The sequence below is a fragment of the Vicia villosa genome, linkage group LG2 (assembly GCF_029867415.1).
Source record: "Vicia villosa cultivar HV-30 ecotype Madison, WI linkage group LG2, Vvil1.0, whole genome shotgun sequence".
Lineage (NCBI taxonomy): Eukaryota > Viridiplantae > Streptophyta > Magnoliopsida > Fabales > Fabaceae > Vicia > Vicia villosa.
This window is the reverse complement of record NC_081181.1, coordinates 218,812,853-218,836,294: the sequence shown is the minus strand read 5'-3', so window position 1 is coordinate 218,836,294 and position 23,442 is coordinate 218,812,853. Positions and strand designations below refer to the sequence as shown.

The following is a 23,442-nucleotide window of genomic DNA, read 5'->3' as shown; positions in this document are numbered from 1 at the left end:
ATTTAAGTCTCTTCAATTACGTCGAGCTGAGGATTTTAACCCTCACATCTCCGGATAGAAGAAACTTAAATAGGGGCATCTGTCATACCCCAATTTTTGACCCTGAGATCATACATCATTTGCATCTCAATCATTAATCAAGATCACAATCTTGAGATTTCATTTTTCGGTGTTATGTTCGCTTCGTCTTTGAGGGAAACTATCAAGCACCTAATTTTCTTTAATTTGTTTATACTAACCAAAAATCAAAAATATATGTTTTGTCTCTTTTGTTTATATTTTACAAGTGAAAGATCGGGCAAAAATCAAAACAGTGCAAGAAAACAGTTTTTTGAAAATTTGAAGATGGAAATCGATTTACCCCTGCAGGAAATCGATTTCCTGTGCGCAAAATTCAAAAAAATATAAGAGGGAAGCTTGACATCATTTTGGCACCTTTTTATTTGATCATTTTACCAATTTTCTACCTCATCAAAATTAACTCATTCATTAAACCCTCTTTAACCTCATTTTACCATTTTTACCATTTAATTGCCACTTTAATCACCAATTAAACACAAGTTAATCACCAAACACAAAAAGACCAATTTGCCACTACTCTTGCTCCAATTCTATAAATAGAGCCTTCTACTCTCTCATTTCTCAAGCTTTTGATAGCCAAAAAAGTTCTTGCAAATTCATTTCTCAAGCTTGGAGAGCCAAAAAATTGCTTGCAAATTCATTTCTCACCCTTTCCAAAACCCTCACCCAAAGTTCATTTTCATAAGATTAGTAAGGTTCACATTGAATCTTGCTAATTTTGAACTAAGCCTCCTACATTTCACTCTTTTCTTTGATTGTTCATCTCCATACTTGAAGGATCTACACTTTGTGCTTGTTTTTGAAGCTACTTCAACACTTTAATTCAAGAATTGGTAAATTTCTCAATTCTAAGATGTAGATCTTTGTTGCTTGTGTTCAATGCATCTTTGATGCTATATTGGTGCTATTTGATGGTGATTTGATGGAAAATTCGTGCTCCAATGGATATGTGATCATAAGGTGTTTGTATGTTTGCTTAAGTCAAGTTTTATGCCTCCTAATGCTGATTTTTTGAATGCTGCGTGCAGGAAATCGATTTCCCTCTGTAGGAAATCGATTTCCACCTTATTTTTTTTCAAAAATTTGAACTCTGGACTCAGGAAATCGATTTCCTACAGAGGTAAATCGATTTCCTGCTGGCAGAATGTGTTTTTTGCCTTTTTTATGCTTGTTTTGGCTTCTTACTTCCTCCACTTCATTAATATCATTGGATCTAGGATGTTGATAGGTTTGAAATGACCTAATCCATAATATTAGATGAATGATATTAATGATAGTGTGAGTTGATTATCTTTTGTGAATTTTATTCTTCTTCCTCCATTTCATTAATATCATTGGATCTAGGATGTTGATAGGTTTGAAAGAACCAAATCCATAATATTAGATGAATGATATTAATGATAGTGTGAGTTGATTATCTTTATGCATTTTATCTTCTCCTTCTCCTTTTTTCTTTTGATCGATGAAAGTCTTAATACTTTGAGAATTCTTATGGATTCTTAGTAAAGACTAGATCGTTACCTATTTTCTTTTCGTGCGGTATTGCTTTCGGAAGGCGATCTACATATCGTTCTTCTCGCATGCATTAGCACATAAAGTTTTGACCGGCCTTGTTGTAGGGTGATTTCTACATAAATCACTTGGCGATCTGCTTAACATAGCGCAATATTTCGTGTCCCGAATAAAAAGATCAAATATGGAAGAGAATTGTATGCGGTTGATTTAAGACTTGTGGAGGTTTTTTATCGTGTAGTCGCTATGATTTTATCAAGCTTCTGATAAACCCCATTGAATTTAAATCCGAGTACATCATTCACTCACCATAGATCTTCCTACTAACTTTGATAACATACTTGACAAGTTTCAAGATGGTTATCTTTAACACTTAACAACTAACTTTAATTTCCGCACCTTTACTATACCGCTCTTTATATTACCGCTCTTTATATTTCTCGCTTTATCGCTTTACTTTATCATTTCATCATATTTACTTTCCGTCATTTTCTCTTTGTCCACTTGGACATATGTTTATGCTTCTGTTATTTTTCTTTTGTCCACTTGGACCATACTTTATTTTTTTCGCTAAAACACTAATAAATAACCAAAATCTAAAAAATACATAAGGCTCTCTTTGGACTATCAGTTACTATCCCTAGCGCTTTGGAGATTCAGACTTATGGACCTAGTACCTCTGGACTCATTCTATTACTATCCTGTGATTGTTCTGTCTGTCTGGCATTGTTCTGTTGTATGTTTATGTGTGCAGGTATTTCCTTGAAAGCCCTTGATGGTTAATTCCAAGGCATTGATATAAGGATTTTACCCGAAAACAGCCGTTACTCTGCCCAATTTTCGTCAGAATCTTAATGTGCTTAATGAAAAATGGTGCTAAGACAATAAGTTCATCTGGATCCCCAAGTGTTAATGTGTTGGTATTGATAAATCCAAAGGATGGGAAAACTACCTTGGCTCTTAATGTCAAGTGTTGGCTTCTTATTCGGTTAGACCGTTTCTTTCCTTAGCTTTTATTTTATGCATTAGGTTAGCCTCTTCATCTCCTCCCATTCTTAAATTTTCAAAATCTTCTCCCTTTTTTCCAAAATATTCTTATGTTTGCAAATATTTTCAAAACTTTTTTCTTAAAAATATCTTTCGCCCTTAGTGGCTTTTCTTCAAAAGTTTAGACACCGTTAATTGTCGAAACGAGTGGTTATACCCCACGATGTTGAAATTGATTGATAATAACGAGATCTTTTCCGCGTGAGAGAGCTAGTGGCATACTCGTTGATTTTATCCGAGTTGGCGCCCTTCTTTCATTTGCGATGCAAAGAACTTGTTTGTTCTCATGCTCAAAATCAATGGCTGAGTATTTCTCTCTAACGACAACAAAGTGTTTATTCGTTTTTTAAAATGTTTTTTCCCAAAAGCGGAACTACATTAGCTCTGACTTCTCCATTGCACCGAGGAGGTATGTAGGCCCAAAGCTTAACGCTTTGCCGAGCTTATTTTAAAAATAAAACAAACTGTTTTTTAGCACACACACAACACAGATTTTCAAAAAGCTTCCCGTGGAGTACCACGGATATGAGGGGTGCTTTAAACCTTCCCCTCATATAATCAACACCCGAACCTGAGTTCTCTTTCTTGTTTTAAAAACAAAACTTTGGGTTTTACGTTCTTTTCCCTTTTCCTTTGAAAAAATAAAGCGCGGTGGCGATTTCAAAACGGAATATTGATTCGAGTCAATCCCATGGCTTCGATATCAGATTTTCCCCGCTACACTCGTATTAGGCCAGATGGATGTCACCGAACATCAATGAAGCGTCCCGATCCTGAACCAGAATATTGCATAAGGGAAGGGCATGTCATTTTCTCTCATGTTAAATCCCCTGTGCCGGCGAAGTTTTGGAATATCCATTCCTTCGACCAACTCAAGAGGACTATCATGTCTTTTTTAGAGGGGGAGTACGAACCCGGAGAAGAAATCAAAAGGATCCAGAGGCTTAGAACAAGTACCTCGTTTGCGACCGGAAAAACACAATGTTGGTGGGTTGAAGTGAAATGGGACATCGATTGCATTCAAATGATGCATGAATTAGATGACATTGATTTAACCGTTGTAATTTCTTAGATCTATTAGCTTTCTTAATTTCTGTTTGAAATTTCGTTGTAATATCAATTAATCAATGAATCTTTTATGATTCAAAATGCATGGGGTCTTTTATGGTTCAAAATGCTTATGTTTTTGTCTGTTTTCGTAGATGGATCCATAAAATGCTTCTGTAGGTGCATCTATGAAACAAAATAAACGTAAACAAAAAAATGGGTGCTTCTGAAGATCCATCTACAAAAATACGAGGACAAAATTGTCAATTCAATGGTGCGCCTAAATGTTATGGGGTTGGTTGAGAAATTTTCATACAATAAATCTCTTTTCACTTTGAATTCCGTCCACTCCATTCAATTCTATTGTATTTCCCTTCACTTCTTTCATTTTAAAATATACAAATACAAACAGAGTCTAAAATAGGGATGGCAACGGGTGCCCGCGGGTGCGGGTTTTATAGTACCCAAACCCGCACCCAAAATTACCACCCGAACCCGAACCCAAACCCAAAAGCTATTCGGGTGACAAAATAACACCCACGCCCACACCCGCTGGGTTCGGGTTTTTTCACCCAAACCCAAACCCGCAACAAAATACATAAAATATATTTTTCCTACAATTTTCTTACAACTTTCCATAATATATATATATATATATATATATATATTCGGGTGTGATTTCGGGTTTCGGGCGCGGGTTTCACACTACCCAAACCCGCACCCGAAATATCGGGTTGTACCCGAACCCGAACCCAAACCCAATCAACTCGGGTTTTCACCCGTTGACTCGGGTTCGGGTGCGGGTGGGCCCCACGGGTTTGGGTCTGTTTGCCATCCCTAGTCTAAAAGGACCAAACTAACAAAATTGAAAAAGTAAGGAGGGGGCGCAAAGCAATTAAACCAAATTAATATTGGGTAAATCAAAGATTCAAAGGGACTTGGCTCGAAAGGTGAAAAACCCAAAGGGGCGGCGAAGCGAATTTGCAGACGAACATCACCGTCCCGTCGGTAACAATGGAGGCTCGTCACGCATCTCTCGGTCGACGAACGGTATCTACCTCTTTCTCCATCTTTCTCGATTATATTCACACTCCACATTCATGCATTACCATTTCCACCTCTCCAATTTCTCACTTTTCGTTTTACCCAATTTTCACATCAACCATTTCATCTTCAATTTTTACTCAATTTTTGCTCAATTTATGTATATTTGATTTCTCTATTTCCCTAACCATTTGATTTCAATTGAATTGTATAATTGAATGCTTTCATAGCTTGAGGAAATTCGTCAAAAGAGAGCCGCGGAAAGATTGGTTAAAACCACTTCCGGACCAGATCTAAGTCAGGTTCCGACCATCTCCGGTGAGTTTTGTTGGTTTTATCGGCGAATAGAAAAACTCATGTCATATACTTTTTCATTTGTGTATTGATCTTTCTATGCATTACATTGCTGTAATCAAAATTGTTTTTCCTTTTCCTTTAGAGATGGCTACAATTAACAAGTCGGAGAGCGGAAATAGACTCTCTGAGGTAACATCTATTCTTCTATTTTATTGTTACTTGAATTCTGCGTAGAGCGATTTTGTTTTGAGTGATGCTATTTTCTGAAATTTGAACTCAATTGTGTATATTCTTATTACAGTCAGATGTTAGTTCGCTAATATCTCAAATAAAAGATCTGCAAAAGAAGAACACGGAGTTGGATGAAGAAAACAAGAAAATGACTTTAAAGGTGAAGATTCAGATTTGTTGTTTGTTGGTTTATTATTTTTAGGTTGACAAAAAATAAACTGGTAGGCTGATTGTTGTTTCTCTATTGTCGCAGCTTCAAACGATTGAAATTGATAATGATGCAATGCAGAAGAAGTTAAATGGACTGGTAAACAAAAAGGGCTGAAGATGAATTTTGTTTTTATAGTTTGAGTTATAAATTTGATTACTTAGAGCGCAGTTGCTAATTAGTCATAATGACTTTGCACTCCGCAATATTGAGATTGTAATGATTTTAACACTTAATTAGAAAACCCAATTTGATCCTGTAGGAGCAAAATACGGTGCCATCTCTCAGAAAAGCTCTCAAGGATGTTGCGATGGAAAAAGATGCTGCAGTTGTTTCACGAGTAATTATACTCAATTTTATCCATGTCTCTTTGCCGTAGCTTGTTTTGAATCTTTCGTAATACCTTTTGTAACTTACGTGTTAGTGCAGGAAGATCTTTTAGCACAGCTTCGTACCCTGAAGAAACGGCTGAAGGAAGCAGAAGAGGAGCAATATCGTGTATGGGAATTTTTATTTTGCTAAAAAAATGTATGAAAGGCCATTTTTTGTCTTCAAAATCTTATTGGCTATCTTTCTCTCTAGGCAGAGGAAGATGCAGCAGCATTGAGAGCAGAATTGAATTCAGTTCAGCAACAATCAATGACTAACACAGTCAGTACAATTCCATCTCTTGGTCCACCAGACCACCATCTTCAAATATTAGAAAATGAGCTAGCTGGTTTAAAATTGGAACTGCAGGCGAGTAACGATCGTGTTATTGCCACTTTGACTTTTTAATTTTTAATTTATTTTTCTGTTGTGTGTGTCTAATGGTGATTTAAATCTACAGCGTGAGTCACTGATGAGGCACCAGGGGCAAGAACAATTAGCAAAAGAGCAAAGCCGTATTGCATCATTGATGTCTGAAAAGCAGGAGTTGGAAGAAAAACTAAACTCCATGTCTAGAGAGGCTGCAGGTGCTGTTCATAAAAACTTTTGGCCATACTATATTAAATTTCTAATAGCTTATTGAATCAAAGCATGCTAGCAGTCAGTAATGTAAGTCATGGCTCTCTTTGGATGCACTATGCCATCCTTCGATCGCAAATGACATGGCCATAAAGTTCAAATTCTTCTTTGGTGGAAGCATTCTGCTTTTCAAACTAATAAATGGTCCCTGTTGTCTTCTCTCTGACTTCAAATAATATAGTTTCACATCTACTGATTTGGCGATTTGTGCCATAAAATCTTCATGATACACAGGGTCTCCAATCCATTATTTAGCAAGGACATCTATTAAATTATTATTTGGTTCTAATTATCATTGCATTTGACTTGATATTCCTTCTTGATGTATTGGTGCACTATAACATTGAATTGACCATGGGTTTTGCTCTCGCAGAAATCTCAGATAAAGCAACTCACAAGGCATTCACTTTGGTGAGGAAAACTTCTTTGATTTAATGAATTTTCAATATTTAATGTCTGTTAGCTGATCAATCATGCCAAAAAAATTGCATTACTGGTTAATTTAAGTCACTGTTTAGGTATTAGCATATTGGGCCCCTTTGAGTCCTCACTCTTGATTATGATGATTTTTTTAAATCTACTCTTCTTTTCAATGTTCCACATGGCTTATTCTTCATCCGACATCTCACTTTTTACTATTTTAATATTTTGTCATGCTCTTATATGTTAAATAGGATTGCACCGAGATTCAACTTGAAGCCTCTACCTTTTCACTTTAGTTTTAGATGTACTTAGGGAACACATTCAAGAGCTAGCACTGAGATGTATGTTTTCTGCAAATGATAGTCTTACTTGGAGAGGCGAGAGAGGAATTTATTGGGAGGTTGGAGATGGGTCTTAGAAGCATATGACTTTCTCCCGAGCAGAAGTAAGGCGGAGTATTTAGGAAAAGGCAAAGCTATTTCTAGCTTAGAAGTGAGAGTTGAAGATCATATCATACCACAAGTTACATGGTTGAAATATCTTATGCCCATAGTACAAAACTAAGAAAAAATAGAAGACCATCGAATTCAAGTTGGTTGGTTGAAATAGAGGAGGGTCTCAGGTGTTTTATATGATGCGAAAGTACCGCTCCGTCTGAAGGGAAAATTATATCGGACAACGGTAAGAACCGACACAGAAATAAACTAAGTGTAGCAGAGATGGGGATGTCGCGTTGGATGTGTGGTAAGATTAGACGAGATATGATTATCAATGACGATATTAGAGAGAGTTGGGGTAGCAAAGAGTAGATCAAATGGAGGTGGTCAAACGGCTAGAGGTAGAGGAGAAATTAGAAAAACTATAGAAGTAACTATTTAAAAAGATCTCGATATTAGAATACTATGACTTAGTTTGATCCGTGTAGTCCACTCCACTTAGAAAGATAAGGTTTAAATGTTGTTGTTGTTGCCACTTAAGTCTTACTCCCTCTGGTCCTTAATATAAGAAAAACTTTACTTTTTAGATTCATTGGATAATCAATGTATCTGACCCATATATGGGTATTTTGAAACTTTAAGTAAGTGGAAAATAACAGAGGTGAGTCAAATTGAAGTTAACTTGGAAGAAGGAATTTTAGTGACCGGACAATTGCGGGGGAGATCTCATTCAATCTTCTTTAAGGATGTAGTACTCACCAAACTTGTTTGGACTAGATACATGAGCTGCCCATTTTTTGACAACCGTCCCAATATTTTTTATATATCAAGAAAATCTGAATTATTTTTGTTCATAGTTTCAATCTCTTTTAAATATGCTACTTTAAGCATGACCTTAGTTTCTTGTTATCTATCATGGGTGTTTTGGCAGCTGATGATGAATGACCTATTGTTACCCCCAACTCTATTTTCAGTCTATTATGTTTTTGTTTAACGGTCAACCTTTTGCTAAATCTCAGGAGGACAAGCAGAAACTTGATAAGCAGTTGCATGATATGGCGTTAGCTGTAGAAAGATTGGAGAGCAGCAGGCAGAAACTTCTAATGGAGGTAAATTCTTAATATCTAAATTTTATGTTTTACTTTTCTGTATATTCCATCTGATAGAGTGGTTGGTTTGCCATCTTGTTGGAAGATTGATTATCAATCTACAGAGATAGAGAGGCTTTTTGAGGAAAATTCTAATCTCTCAAATTCACATCAAGAGGCAATTGGAGCAGCAGCAAGATGGGAAAGCCAGGTAACAGCTAATATCAGGAGTCTTATCAATACACCCATGGTTTAATATTTTATTTGACTAGACTTCTAAATAGGGAAATCCTTGCCTACTTGTTTAATAGAAAAATATCGATTCCTATCATTTTTCTTTTCGAGATCAAGGCTCAAGAGTCTCTGCATCTTTTGACTAGTGAAATTCAGTGAACAAATTTCGTCTAAGAATTTAGTGTTGTGGTTGATTTATCTGGGAACTATAGTTCAATGGCTCTTAAATAAATGAAATCTAGGTTTACTACTGTATGCTTTGTTGGAGATGAATATCTTTCACTAAAATTCAAAGGCTCCAAATAATGTGTTTTGTCAGAGATGAATATCCTTGTAATTGTATGTTTTGTAAAATATTGCCTCACTTGACAAATTAATACGCTGGTTGATATGAGATATGACACCCTCTTTTTGGTTTTATTAGTGTCTGTCATATTCTCCTATATTATTATGGCTTGCTGGTGAAGCGATTTTATGTGAAGTGTTATACTGAGAGGTGGTTTTCTCTTGCATGTGTATTTTTTCCTGCATTCTGTTTTGCCTAAGATTGATATCACTGTGGGGTAAATTTTAATGCCGTCAGTTCTTTATCTATTTATGCAGTGTTGAAGATTTCCTTCTGAATGTATACATTATAACAAATATGATAGTTCTAGACTGAAGAATTTTGTTTCTATTACTGTGTTGACTGGTGATTCTGCAGGTGATGGAGTGTCTTAAGCAAAATGAAGAGCTGCGCGGGATTCTAGAAAAATTGCGAGTGGAACAGGCTAATGGCTTACCAGACTCATTTAAGAATGGGGTACATGAGACTGATTCCTCAACATCTATTGGAGAGGTGGCATCTCTGAAGGTTATATACTTACCCTACTTATAAGTTATAACATGTCTGTTCTTTGTTGTCAATTCATGTTGTCCCCTTGCGGGGTGTTCTTGGGGTCGAAAATTGACTCTGCAATTAATTGTCGAACTATAATTTTTTGCATTGTCTTCTGAGAAACTTCATTGAGGTCCATCTGTTCTCAAAACGTTGACAGCTTTCATCTGTTTCTGTTCCTTATTCTACACCCATTTGATTGCTTGGCAGGGCCAACTTGTAAAGGAAATGAGCAGAGCAGAGACACTAACGGCAGAAGTCATGCAACTCTCTGCGCAACTTGAACAAGTCAAACAAGCATATGATGGTCTTGCACGCTTGTAAGACCCTCTATTTTTTTCACTCTATCTGGCGCACATCATTTATTCATTCTGACCCTAAGTTTCTTGGATATAATGCTCCTTTATTAATGCAATCTACAATATTGCAGTTATAAGCCAGTGCTGCGCAATATTGAAAACGGTCTCATACAAATGAAACAAGACAACTCATTGTCTGTACGATGAAAGTGATGGGCAGTTTGTTGATGATACTCTGGTGACTGAAGCCCCAACTGATTACATGAATTTCCAATTTAATGGAGTTTGTAGCACCCATTATTCATATCAGTTTCCTAAAAACGAAACAGGACTGTTCCGTAACTGGCGATGATGGAAATGGAAATGAGAACTCTGGTAATATTTGGCACGAGAGACCATATGTTACATATACATGAATTTGTAAAATGTATCATTCTTTAAACTATATTAATATGTAAAGAACAAACATTATCAATCGGGTGAGTATATTTCGATGATAGTTTTGTATAAACCAAACATAGATTGAAAGAGTTGTAATTAAACCTTTTTTTTTTTCTGGTTGATGTGTATCATCTTTATAGGTTGCATAACAAAGTGGTCTTTGGAAGTTTGATATTTTAAGGAATTACCTTCTAGTTTAATATCAGAAAATATGCTCTAATGAAAAGAAATTCCAAAGGACAATGACTCTCCTTATTTCCCTCGCATCATCATGGTGTAAAAGAAACTATATAAAGTGAAAGCTTCATTTGTGTTAAATGTGCTGTCTAAACGCTTTACACTCTGTAACTTGGATTATATGAAACAACCTTTCCTGAATAGGATGTTTCACATTACAGCCCAACACAATCAATCAGAAAGTGACCTCAATCAAGATATGATTCGTGATTCCAATCTTCAATGCCATCATTTATACTGGTTCACAATTTCACATGAGTTAAGAAATCTGACCAGAATTTTTTACCTAGCTCGTTTTAAACAGTCGTCGAATCTCTCTAAAGCTTTTGGAGGAACCCATGAATAGAAAAAAGAACTTAAAAGCAATAGTTAGATTTATTTTAAATAAACCTATATCTGTACTTTTCGTTAAAGTGTATCGTAATTTTGTCCTTTACGTAAGACACTTATCATTAACTTCAAATTAAGAGTTTTCTTGGTAGTTAAATTTAACAGTTTTATTTTTGGATAAAAAATAGACTCATACAATAAACTCATAATGGATAAAGGCCAAATCAATCAATGCCAATTAGTCCGGTGATTATTCCATTATGAAAAGCAAAACCATAAAACAATTATTGAACCTTAAAAAAAAAAACAATTATTGGAGGACCTAAGCAAAGCCATGGCTTAGTTATAAAAGAGTGAGCAAAGGTAAGCTGGCAATATGTCTTATTTTCTTTTCTCCAACCATGAAAATCAAAACCATATTTTTCTGTCTTAGAGGGAACAACCACAAGAGTAAGAAAAACGAGGTGGAAGATTTTGAGAAACTCTCCTCCAATGACAAGCCTAGTCGTCACAAGGGAAGAAAAAATGAAGGGTATGTTTCAACAACTCATGCTGCTGCTGATGGAGCCGGCAGCACCAATGTTCATAGCAATGATGCAGGGGGAGTGGCTGCTGCTGTGGCGACGGCAGCTCATGTGTCTTTGATGAGTCAAGATGGAAGTGCTCATGGTGGTGAATCTGGTGGTGGAGATGGTGGAGGCTAGGACTGATTAATAAATATGTATAAGAAATTTTAAAATTTTCCTAGCTATTATTATGAGTTGGTTTACAATCAAATATTTCTTGTTATCCTCTTCTCATCTCATCTACCTTCTACTTGTATGTTTTGCAAGCTTATAAATAAAACTTGATTTCTTTTTATGATTATGGGGTTGTTTTTTTTGGGCTAAGTAGTTTAATGGTGAAGTTGTGGATTTGAATACACGCTTCTATAATATAATATTACTGCACTGCTATTAACTGAACTTTCTTAAAAGATGGACTTATTAAGAATGAAGTTGTTTTTGGGTTGATTAAAAAAGTTATATATTTTATTTGATCAATTTTTTTATGCATATGAAAACGAAGTTTCAATAATCATTAAAAACTCATGGGCACAACCGTCAGATTATGTTCAAACTCAAAACAAATTTTTTAGTGTATAGGTTGGCAAAATAGGTCCAGTCTATTGAATATGTCTATTTTGTCTGTACTATTTTGGAGGGTGGAACAAGATTTTTCGATCCACACCCTCTGTTTCCTCTAATATATCCGCTCTGCTCCACCTTATTTTTTGCAGACTTTCACAGGGACAAATATTAACATAAATTTTTATAATTTTTAAACTTTAAAAAGTAGTTTGCCATTAAACGAAATAGACTTAAACGAAATAGACTTAAACGAAATAGACTTAAACGAAACGGACAAGTCCGTTTGCCAACGAAATAAATATCATTTGCCAATTGAGTTAAACTATGATATTTTCTCCAAAAAAAGTCATGAACACTTGTGGTTTTTTTAGAAACCAGTGATTAACGGGGTATTTGTTTAATATGAACAGTGCATGGGTTTGGTCCAAAGTATTAAGAAACAGAAATGTTATCTTTACACTGAAAATAACACCCACACCGTATAATGATACGGTTTTGTTTTTAAAAAATATTTAATATTTATTTTTTATTTGGTTCCACACACAACCATTAACACATTGCAGGTTGTATTTGATACGGTGTACATCATAGGTGTTAGATTAAATAGAACAAATGAAGAGGAGAGAAACTGTAACGAGTTCACCCAAAATCTAGGAATCAGGCAACTGAATAATGTTTCTTTTCTTGGAGTAAAATTACATTACATGGATTTATGCATATGCCCTATATAATAAAAAAAATATATTCAAATTCATCCTAAAAAAAATTGCACAAAATTTTGTTCAACCGTATATCATACTAAATTATAATCTTATAATTTCTTCCTATAAAAATTTTCCACCCAATTTTATTAATTAAAATTAAATTTAAATCACAAAGTTTATCACACAAATAATTTTAAATTAAAAAATTCATTTATATTTTAATGCATTTGCACATTAAAATAAAACAGATACGAAAGTGTCCATTTAAACTCTAATTATAATTAATTATAGAGAAATAAAAATGAGAAAATTGACATTTGTTAAAAATTTAATTTCGTTTTTAATTGTTATTATAGGGTGGTTGGTTTAATGGAGGAGAGAGAAAATTTTATTTTAATTTTTTAATAGGGATAACTTCTCTACCCATCACAAAAAGTTGGGTAGTGTACCTTCAACCAATCACAAGGTTACATTTAATTTTAACTCATTTAATTAATTATAAAATAATACAATTGTTTGTTGTTTTCAAGATATTTTACATTGAAGGTAACTTTATCCAATTTTTTAAATTGGATAAATAAGAATTCACTTTTTTTAATTAATAAAAAAAATGATTGATTGTTTGTAAATCCATATATTATAGTTGGGTTCACATAAGAATTTTTATAAGTCCAAATAACTTAATTTAAAATGTCCCTTGTTTATTAAAAGAAGCGCTTTGGCAGCTAAATGTCATTGGATTTTTTCAAAATGGAAAATGGATTCCATGCATTGCATATCCTAATCATTCATTTTAATTATTAAGTTATTATATTTTTATTTATTTTTTTATCAATTTGAGTCCTTAAAATTTAATTCAATGACTTACCAATAATGATTATGATGGTTTGACTGCAGAATTTCTTTAATCGAAGTCCCAAAAAAATGGGGCAGGGACGTCACTTGAGAAATTCAATTTTTTTAAAGAAAATATAATATTTATTACATTAATTTATTTAATGTTAAAATATTTGTCAAAAACATGCATAATACATAGGGTCGGTCTTGACTTTTTAGAGGTATAAGACAATAATAAAAATGGACCACTAATAAAAAACTAAACAACTAACTTTGAATTTTGATTTTATGAGATTTTTTAAAAAAATATTAGAAATTATTTTCAATTGTTTTTTATGAATTGAAAAAATAGTTTTAACATCTAATTATTTAAACATATATTATTAAAAAATTTCATATAATCAAAATCTCATAATTATAATCAAAATCATATAATTTTATACAATGATATTTTAAAAAATAATCTTTTCTAACAAATTTATTTAAAATTACATTAAATTTAAGTGATATTTTAAAAATTAAAACACTTATAACAAAATAATAAAATATTAAAAAAAAATTAAAATAAACTACACTTTATTTATTATTTATAGGGATCCTAAATTTCTACAAGATAATTTTAAATAATTCATAGATTAATTTGTACTTTTAAAACAAGCTTGAAATCTTTATTACCAATAATGAAAATAAAACAATTATATTCCAAAAATACCTTACATAAATAAAACAATTATATTCCAAAAATACCTTACATGGAAATTGAACCCTGATCATTCCAGAGGAGATTACTTCAAAATCCATTCAAACCACTCGGCCAAGCGCTGCTTTTGTTTAGTCTATGCAATGTACGTATTTAGTATATTTCAAATAAATTTGCAAAGCCCATAAACTCAAATTTTGAGGTCCTTTTTTAAGGCCCTGGGTCGTGGGCCTGCTTGCCCTGGCCCAGGGTCGGCCCTGATAATGCATTATATGTTTGATTGTGTGTATCGAATAATTTTTTTTCTTTCAAAAACATGCATTATAAATATTTTAAGTGTAAAACACTTGATCTAAGTGTTAAACTTTTCAAAAATATTGGTGATAGAGTAAGGAAATTTGAATATACGAGCATTTTTGACAACTTCATGTATGTCTTGGCTATATTAGACTTGACATTACTTGTGTTGCAGGATCGTTGTGCATGTTTATAAATAAACCCAATATAGAGCATTGTTATGTTATTGAAAATGTCTCGAGGTACTTTAAGAGGGTTGTGAATATTATAAAAAATTCTCCGCTGCTTGTTGAAGAGTATAATGATGTTGATTTGAACACCTTGTTAGATGATTACAAAGAAAATTAGTAGTTACATCTTCTCCATAGTCGGAGGAGAGTCTGTTAGAAATATAAGAAACAAAAAAAATCCCACTCAATTCACTATGGAATAAAAAATGACAGCTCTTGCATTCGCTAATGAAAAAGCGAGCTGGTTGAGTTGATTGCTAGCAAAGATTCCCCTGTGAAAAAATCAATTTGAAAAAATTAAGAACTATTACTATAACGGTAATAGATGACAAGACCGTCATATGCTCAACATTGTTCGAGAGTTTCTCTCTAAAAGAGTTGTTAGAGTGGATTCTGTAGGCACTGATGAAAACTTAGTTCACCTTTTGACAAAATGATTAGCTAGAAAGAAAATCCAAAACAGATCCAAAAGGATGAAACTATTTTCACTGTATCAATGAATCACTCATAATGGTAACCTGGCCTAAAAGACTAGAGATCACGAGAAATGAGATCAATGAGTAATAATAAATTGTGAAGTGGTATGAGAATATCTTAAAAGTAATATAAGAGAACTTTGTGAATATCACTCGTTCACTTTTGGTCTTTCCATTTGAGTCAATGAAGGAGTTAAACCAATTTTTTCTTTCTTTCTTTGAGTAGTTTTTTGGTGCAAATATTTTGTACTTTTATCTCTATGTTAAAGCCATTGATATTTAGCGCTCTAGCTCCACCTCAATTCTTCTCAACTTAGAGTCACATCCAAATCACTTTCTTTATTTTTAATTTTGTGTATAATGTGATCGGTATGTCTCAAATTCTGAAGCTTTAACATATCTTATTAATTTTTTTCTTATATTTCATCAATTTTCCATTTTTTTTATCCCCAATCGTGGAGATTGTTTAGAATCCCACAAAGTTTAGTTTTATTGTCTCCTATACTAGTTGTTCACTTGTTTTTCACTATGTTGTCACTTTTATAATCTTGAATCCAATGTTTTTTAAAGTTTTTTTAACATTGTTGATTGAGATCTGTTGTTCATGCAAACATTGTTAAGATCAAAGTTTTAAAAAATAGTACAATGATAAGAAACATACAAAAGTAAATGGAGATTAGAATGAGTATGATATTTTTTTGTTGATTTTACGTTAACTACAAATATTTTAAGTCTAGATGACATATACTTTTTATTTAGGTTACTATTAGACCAAGTTGTAGCAACACCATTGTAGCTTATTAAGTTGCATAGGTTGAGATTCGCCATGAAATAATTTACTAATATAGAATATAAAAGGTTACATAGTTCTTAGTGGTATACACATATTTCTTTTATCACATCCAAGGATTTTGGGTATTTTTTTTAATTTAGTTATTTTTATAAGTGTAAGTTACCATTGTAAAACTTTTGTTGCATAAACTATGAAATATATTAAAACAAGATAAACTCACATATAAAACATATTTGAATTAGATTTCACTAATTATTCCTCTAATATAATCAATTATATACTTTCTCATTCTCAAGTAACATGAGATCTTTCATACTTATTAACTCACGATTCCTCGCTCAATTAATATGTACAATGATCCAACAATTGTTTGTGACTATAAACTAAGCATTATTCCTAGAAATTATTATTCATACGTGAATTTATTTTAGAATCGTTATTTAGAAAGTCTTTGGAAAATTCTTTGCCCACCTCCCAACCTTTTAGGTCACCTCTGGTGAAAAACCACATATACCCCTGACTTCAGAAATGCATTTCCGAAATGTAAGAAAAAGGTGTTTTCGGAGATGCATCTCCGAAAGCGCTTTTTTTTTTCAAAATTTGTCTTATTTCGGAAATGCATTTCCGAAAACACCATTTCGGAAGTTCATTTCCGAAATACTGCTCGTTATGCAGATTAAGCAAAACAGCCCCCTCCCCCATTCATTTTGCCCTAATCTTCTTCCAAACTCAGCCTCTCTTTAAAATTTCTGCGAAAAGCAAGTGTGAAGTATCAGATATTGCCAACATCTTCTTCCAATCTCAACCTAAATCATCTCAAACACTAATTGGTAAGTTTATCAATTTTTTTTCAATTTCTAGATCCATTATTCATTACTCTATTAGGGTGTTTAGAAATTGAAAAAATCACATTAAGATAGGTTGATACTGATATTTAGGTTGTTTAGAATGCATAAAAGTAGTTTTGATTTAGGATTTTGGGGTCTGCCATGGAAGTTGCAGAAAACTTCTTCGCAGAGGTGTTTCGGAAGTTCATTTCCGAAAACACCTCCATTCCCAGTTTCGGAAATGAACTTCCGAAGTGTATCAGAAATGCAATTTTTTTTTAGTTTTATATGTTGTCTCGCATATTAATGGATTTCAATTGTTTTCAGGAACATGTCAGGCAACCAAGCACGCATCAGACAGGGTAGAGAGACCTAGACTGCGTTGGCTAGACGCGAGCGGGCGGCGGTGCAGCTGGCGTCGACGCAGGGCCGGGGGCAGGGCCGGGGACGACGTGTGCGAGTTCCCGTGGAGATGGACGAGGGTACCTCTACATCTGGATCGAGGAGTCGTCTGGCTCGGGTATCTTCTTCCCGCCAGCGAGAGGAGGAGGAGAAGGAGGAGGAGGCAGTGCCATTCCACGAGGCGGAGGAGGTACCGGATGTTGACCCTCCACACGGGGAGGAGGATGAGCAGGAGGAGGGCTACCCGGGAAGGCCCAGTGACACTTCCGTGCTGCTTACCTACCACGAGCACGTCGCTCGGCGTATCTGGGAGGGAGATGTATTTTTTATAATTTGCCCGACTATATTATTTAACTGTTTATAATTTAGCCGTTTATTCAATATTTTCTTAACGGTCTATTTAACATACTTTTTTATTTGTTTTTTTTTAACAAGAGAGAGAGCCTTTGAAAATGGTGAACCACTCCCGGAAGGTTTTCAGTCTGTTTAAACCAACTGTTGAGTGGTTTAACGACGCGGTGAGAGCTTCAGGGCTTAGTGGGCTCTACATGACGGGGTACACCACCATCAGCCACGGCATGCAGGAGGCCTTTGTGGAGCGGTGGCACAGGGAGACGTCTTCTTTCCATTTTCCGGTTGGGGAGATGACGATCACCTTGCATGATGTGCAGTGTCTTCTCCACCTGTCGATCAGGGGGGCGCTGTTGCATCACTCCCGGATCCAGAAGATCGAAGTCAGTGACAGTTTGGGTATGTGCAGATGATACCCAGGTCACCTTTTGAGGCTGCTCCCGACACGGTGACCTGAGTGCAGCTCACTGGCATATTTGAGGATTGGGAGCGTCATGTGGTACCGGAGGAGTATCGTCGCATTCGGGTCACCCAGGACTGGCACAGTGTGGAGGGGTACGTCACATGGTTCTACCCGGTGTCACATCCTCTGCTGAGACCCGACGCTCTCGGCGCTCCTAGGCCAGCACACGAGGAGATCTTGGAGAACCAGCAGGCCGAGGATGACCACGCCATTGATCTCCTGCCGATCTGCCAGCGGATAGAGATGCTTGGGCGGGACGTGTTGGATCGAGGTGTCGTTCATCAGGGCGGTCCAGAGGCTGTCGCCGTGATGGAGATGATCGCCACTGATGCGGGCCGTGCGGCGGCATACAAGCGGCAGAGGAGGTCCCAGAGAGAGAGGGTTAGGCATACCCAGTAGGAGTCCGAGTTTATTTTTTTGTTTTCGGATTGTATCTTTCGCACACTATTACTATTTGGATCGGCTTGTATATATTTTCTGGATTTGATTTATCATATTTGTATTTTCTGTTTATATGTCGCTTATTTTATTTGGCGTTGCAGTTTAATTAAAAATACGAGACTGTTTCGAAAAACATTAAAAAAAAAACACAGTTTCTGCATAATTCGGAAGTGCATTTCCGAAACCCCCCAAAATCTGAAAAAAGGTGTTTTCGGAAGTACATCTCCGAAAACACCCCTCATTTGGTGTTTTCGGAGATGCGCTTCCGAAGTCTGAGAAATTTAAAAAAAAAAAAAACTTCGGAAATGCATTTCCGAAGCAGGGGTAAAGTGGGGTTTTCGCTGGGGGTGACCCCCATAGGGAGGTGGGTAAAGAAATTTTCAAGTCTTTTAAGTCTAGATGACATATACTTTTTATTTAGGTTACTATTAGACCAAGTTGTAGCAACACCATTGTAGCTTATTAAGTTGCATAGGTTGAGATTCGCCATGAAATAATTTACTAATATAGAATATAAAATGTTACCTTTGATAGTTCTTAGTGGTATACAAATATTTCTGTTATCACATCCAAGGACTTTGGGCATTTTTTTTTAATTTTGTTATTTTTATAAGTGTAAGTTACAACTGTAAAACTTTTGTTGCATAAACTATGAAATATATTAAAACAAGATAAATTCACATATAAAACATACTTGAATTAGATTTCACTAATTATTCCTCTAATATAATCAATTATATACTTTCTCATTCTCAAGAAGTAACACGGGATCTTTCATACTTATTAACTCACAATTCCTCGCTCAATTAATATGTACAATGATCCAACAATTATTTGTGACTATAAACTAAGTCTTATTCCTAGAAATTATTATTCATAGATGAATTTATTTTAGAATCGTTATTTAGAAAGTTTTTTTCCAAGCACTCTCCGTCAAACCACTACTTTAAGGGTTGTCAATTCGAAAAGGTATTAAGAACAAGAATAAAAACATAGATATAATAAAAAGAAGATCGTATATAACCCTAATAATTTAAAAAAGATTCATTGATAACTATACTTAATCCCAACATCAAGAGAATTTAACTATTCAAACTCATGGTAGCTTTAAAAAGATATGAGTTAAAAATGAAATTACATCCAATATTGATGAATCAAACTCCAAATACTATACACCTTGTCCGACTTTGTGAACCCTTTTTCTTCCTTATCTTTTTGTTCTTTGATTGTGAAAATAATGCCAAAATTCTATTATGAGTTATCACATATACTTTTTTCTTGAGGAAAACGACAAGCCACTAAGATAATTGTTCCTCTCAGAGAAAATGGACATTTCTTCATAATGAAGTTGTTGTCATATCATCCTGATCTCTAACTTAAGTTGTTGGGCCATTAATTTCCTTGCATAGAGAACTGCCTCCCCTTATTTACCTTACAAATATTCGTGTTCTGATTCAAAAAGAAATTTGTTGGCTTGCCAAGCGAATTACACGAACTTAGAATCCTTTAAGATTTCATCTTTTAAACCATTCTTACTCAATCAATATACACAAAAGATGGAAATAGGTAAAATAACTATGATTATATTTAAAATCTAACCATATACTATATACAATGAATTGGGGAGTTTTGATAAGTTTTCTTGCAAAACAAGTCAATAAATGATGTGAATTATATACGAAAACTTACCTAATATTTACATTTATCGACCTTTCACCTTTTCATTATCAGTTAAGATAAGGGTTAAATATAGGGATGACAATCAAACCCAAACCCGCGGGGCCCACCTCCACCCGAATTTGAGTCAACCGGTGAAAATCCAAGTTGGCTGGATTTGGGTCCGTGTTCGGGTGCCACCTGATATTTTGGGCGCAGATTTGGGTAGTGTGAAACCCGCACCCGAAACCCAAAATCACACCTGCTTATATATATATATATATATATATATTGTGGAAAGTTGTAAGAAAATTGTAGGAAAAATGTATTTTGCTGTGGGTTTGGATTTAGGGGAAAAAACTCGAACCCAACGGGTGTGGGCATATATTGTGGAAAGTTGTAAGAAAATTGTAGGAAAAATGTATTTTGCTGTGGGTTTGGATTTAGGGGAAAAAACTCGAACCCAACGGGTGTGGGCGTGGGTGTTATTTTGCCACCCGAATAGCCTTTGGGTTTGGGTTTGGGTGGTGGTTTCGGGTGCGGGTTTGGGTGGTGGTTTCGGGTGCGGGTTTGAGTAGTGTGAAACCCGCACCCGACCCGACTAGTTGCCATCCCTAGTTAAATATACAAAATCCCTCTGTAATTTTAGCGAGTTTTGTTTTTAGCTCCTGTAAAAGATTTTTTTTATTCCCCCCTAACTTATCTAGATTCCCTCACTAAACCCCCTAAATGCCATATGTTCATCCAGAATCCTCCCAAATTCCCTTTTTTTTAACGTGGCTTTCGTGTTTTATTATTTTCCACTGTGGCACTGACAATGTGGTTGTTGTGTTTTATTTTTTTCTCACTCTGCCTCCATCATCTTCTTGTTTGTGAATCTAGGATTCATCGTTCCCCTTTCTCTCTTCATCCAACAGTGCAACGAAAATTTTCTCGCGTTCTTCATCTCAATCATGTGGTAGCAATGCATCATCCGTTGGTAACTCTTTTTGACGGGGCTTGCCAACATGTAGAAACCCATTGGTAAGTGTTTGTTCTTGTTTGTAGTCGTATACTGTATTTAGTAAGTCTTATATGTGTTAATCATATATGCAGAATGGATGTGGATTGTTCTTGTGGGACAATGAGGTGTAAGGTTCAGAGGAATGAATTGATTCCCTCAAGATGTTGTGAGATGACAGAGGAATATCTTAAGGAGATTTTGAAGGACATTGTTAAGGAGAATTGGGGTGTAAAAGGCAGTCCACACAATATTGAAAAATTAAAGAAAAATCTTGTAATGGAGAAGAAAAGGAACTATAAGTTGATGCTTGCACTTGCTTTGTCCTGGATGTTATTTTCAGTAGTGTTTAAAATTTATGGTTATGATTTCAGTAGTATTTTAGTTAATATAATGAAGGGTTATTATAACATTTGATGTATCAGCATTTTGTTTCAATGGAAAGGCATTTTATGTTTCATTTTCAATAGTGTTTCAATTGATGTATCAACATTTTGTTTCTATGATTCTATGTTTCTATGTAGCAGTAGTATAAACATGTTTCATAAATATGAGAATACATAATGTTGGACAAGAAAGCATAAAATGAAACATTGATAGCATAGTTAACAACATTAAACATCATGCATTCATTATCAAAAAGCACATATAGTGCATGATATCTCATACATCAATACAAACACAAACTAAACATAGCTTTGGCACAAACACAAAATGACATTATAGGTTTGTTATAAGCATTACTAGAACTAAAAAAACATTACTCAATAACAACTTGTTAATTTATCATATCTTCTTCTTCCAAAACTTCAAAGACCTAGTTGACACTTCAAGCTTAGAATCTTGAGCACTTGATGTTTCTTCAGGTTTTGATAATGTAATTGGTTGGTCACTTGATCCTAGGCCTATAATTGGATTTTTTAAACCAGCTCAACTATACGCTTTCACTCTTCCTTCTTCTTGCAGGGACTGGTTTCTTTTCTTTCTTTCTATTTTTGCTTATGGATGACTTGTGTTTGCAACATAATAATTAGTGTGACTTTACACCATAGCAGATATAGTAGAATTGTTTTGAGCTGGCATGACAGCTGGGGGTTGAGTCTCAACATCAGTTGGCTTGTCAGTTGGCTCCATAATTTGCGTGGCAGTTGTGGGTTGAGTCTCTACATCAGTTGGCTCCATAGTTTGCATGGAAGTTTGGGGTTGAGTCTCTACATCAGTTGGATCCATAGTTAGCATGACAACTAGTTTTTAAGTCTCTACATCAGTTGACTTTTTATCATCTTTAGCCTTTCTCTTCACAACAAATATACAAACTCAATTAGCCAAAGACCAAATTCAGATAAGATGCATATCAATAAATAAACACAACACTTAATACCTTTATTTTTAGTGCATTAGGGTCTTGTGTCACAATCTTACATGTCAATGCATTATGGTCAAACTTATCACATTTGGTGCACTGGTAGGCAACCCCAAGTGACAAGCATCAACCCCAACAAATGGTCTACATTCATTTATAAAACCTTTCTTACAACTATCAAAACAAAAATAAAAGGAGCCAAACCTAGGTTGGATGGATGGACATGGTCTTTCAACATTTATCTTCACAGTGTTACCAGTATTAACCCTTCTTAACTCAGCTGCATACCTCCATAGAGCAACATACTTCTTATCAGCATCACCTTCAATAATCTTCTTTGGTATCAATTTAGCCTTCCATGCTCCTGCAATAGTAATACCTACAGAAAAATCTGTCTAATTTCTTACATGATATCCCTAATTCATACTTTTTCACATATTTGGATTCTCTTGACCACAGACTTAGCCGCCCACTTTGAGTTTGCAGATCTGTTATTCAACACCGTAGCACACACATGGGTATCTATTAGTGTTTTTATAACAAAAGTATGCTTGTGGCCCACTTTAGAGCATCAGACTAAAAACCCACATTTAACCCTGCACTCTAATTCTCATTTTTCAAAAATTTAATTTCCCTTCCATTTAGCACCGACCACTCACGAATTGCCTCCCTAAAGTCAACAAGATAATTAAATTCCATACCCCACTTAAATTTATGGTCCTTGTTGAGACACTCCTTCCTAAACTTCTCATACTTGGGCCTTTTATCACTACAATAATCATTTGGATCTGAAGAGTCCAGTTCATCACTATAATAATCATATTCATCACCTTTCTTATTGGACCCACACAAAAGTCCAACAACTACCCCTCTTCCCTTATTAGTAATGTTACGTCAATTCTCTCAAATCGATCTACAAGAGCAGTAGCTC

The 23,442-nt window shown here is 34.9% G+C and overlaps 2 protein-coding genes across 2 annotated transcripts; both read left to right on the top strand.

Annotated features, from left to right (window-relative positions):
• Nucleotides 1-4,581: 4,581 nt before the first annotated feature.
• Nucleotides 4,582-10,446, top strand: LOC131653965 (protein CROWDED NUCLEI 1-like). Its single transcript, XM_058924323.1, has 15 exons — nucleotides 4,582-4,737; nucleotides 4,962-5,049; nucleotides 5,171-5,217; nucleotides 5,330-5,419; nucleotides 5,513-5,566; nucleotides 5,730-5,807; nucleotides 5,897-5,965; nucleotides 6,050-6,205; nucleotides 6,297-6,423; nucleotides 6,849-6,886; nucleotides 8,355-8,444; nucleotides 8,530-8,634; nucleotides 9,361-9,510; nucleotides 9,745-9,854; nucleotides 9,965-10,446. The coding sequence occupies exons 1-15, from the start codon at nucleotides 4,702-4,704 to the stop codon at nucleotides 10,038-10,040; spliced, it is 1,314 nt and encodes a 437-aa protein (XP_058780306.1). The 5' UTR covers nucleotides 4,582-4,701; the 3' UTR covers nucleotides 10,041-10,446.
• A 684-nt stretch (nucleotides 10,447-11,130) lies between these two features.
• LOC131653966 (uncharacterized) lies at nucleotides 11,131-11,709 on the top strand. The gene has a single exon (XM_058924324.1). It carries the CDS (start codon nucleotides 11,243-11,245, stop codon nucleotides 11,543-11,545), a length of 303 nt encoding a protein of 100 aa, XP_058780307.1. The 5' UTR covers nucleotides 11,131-11,242; the 3' UTR covers nucleotides 11,546-11,709.
• Nucleotides 11,710-23,442: the final 11,733 nt, after the last annotated feature.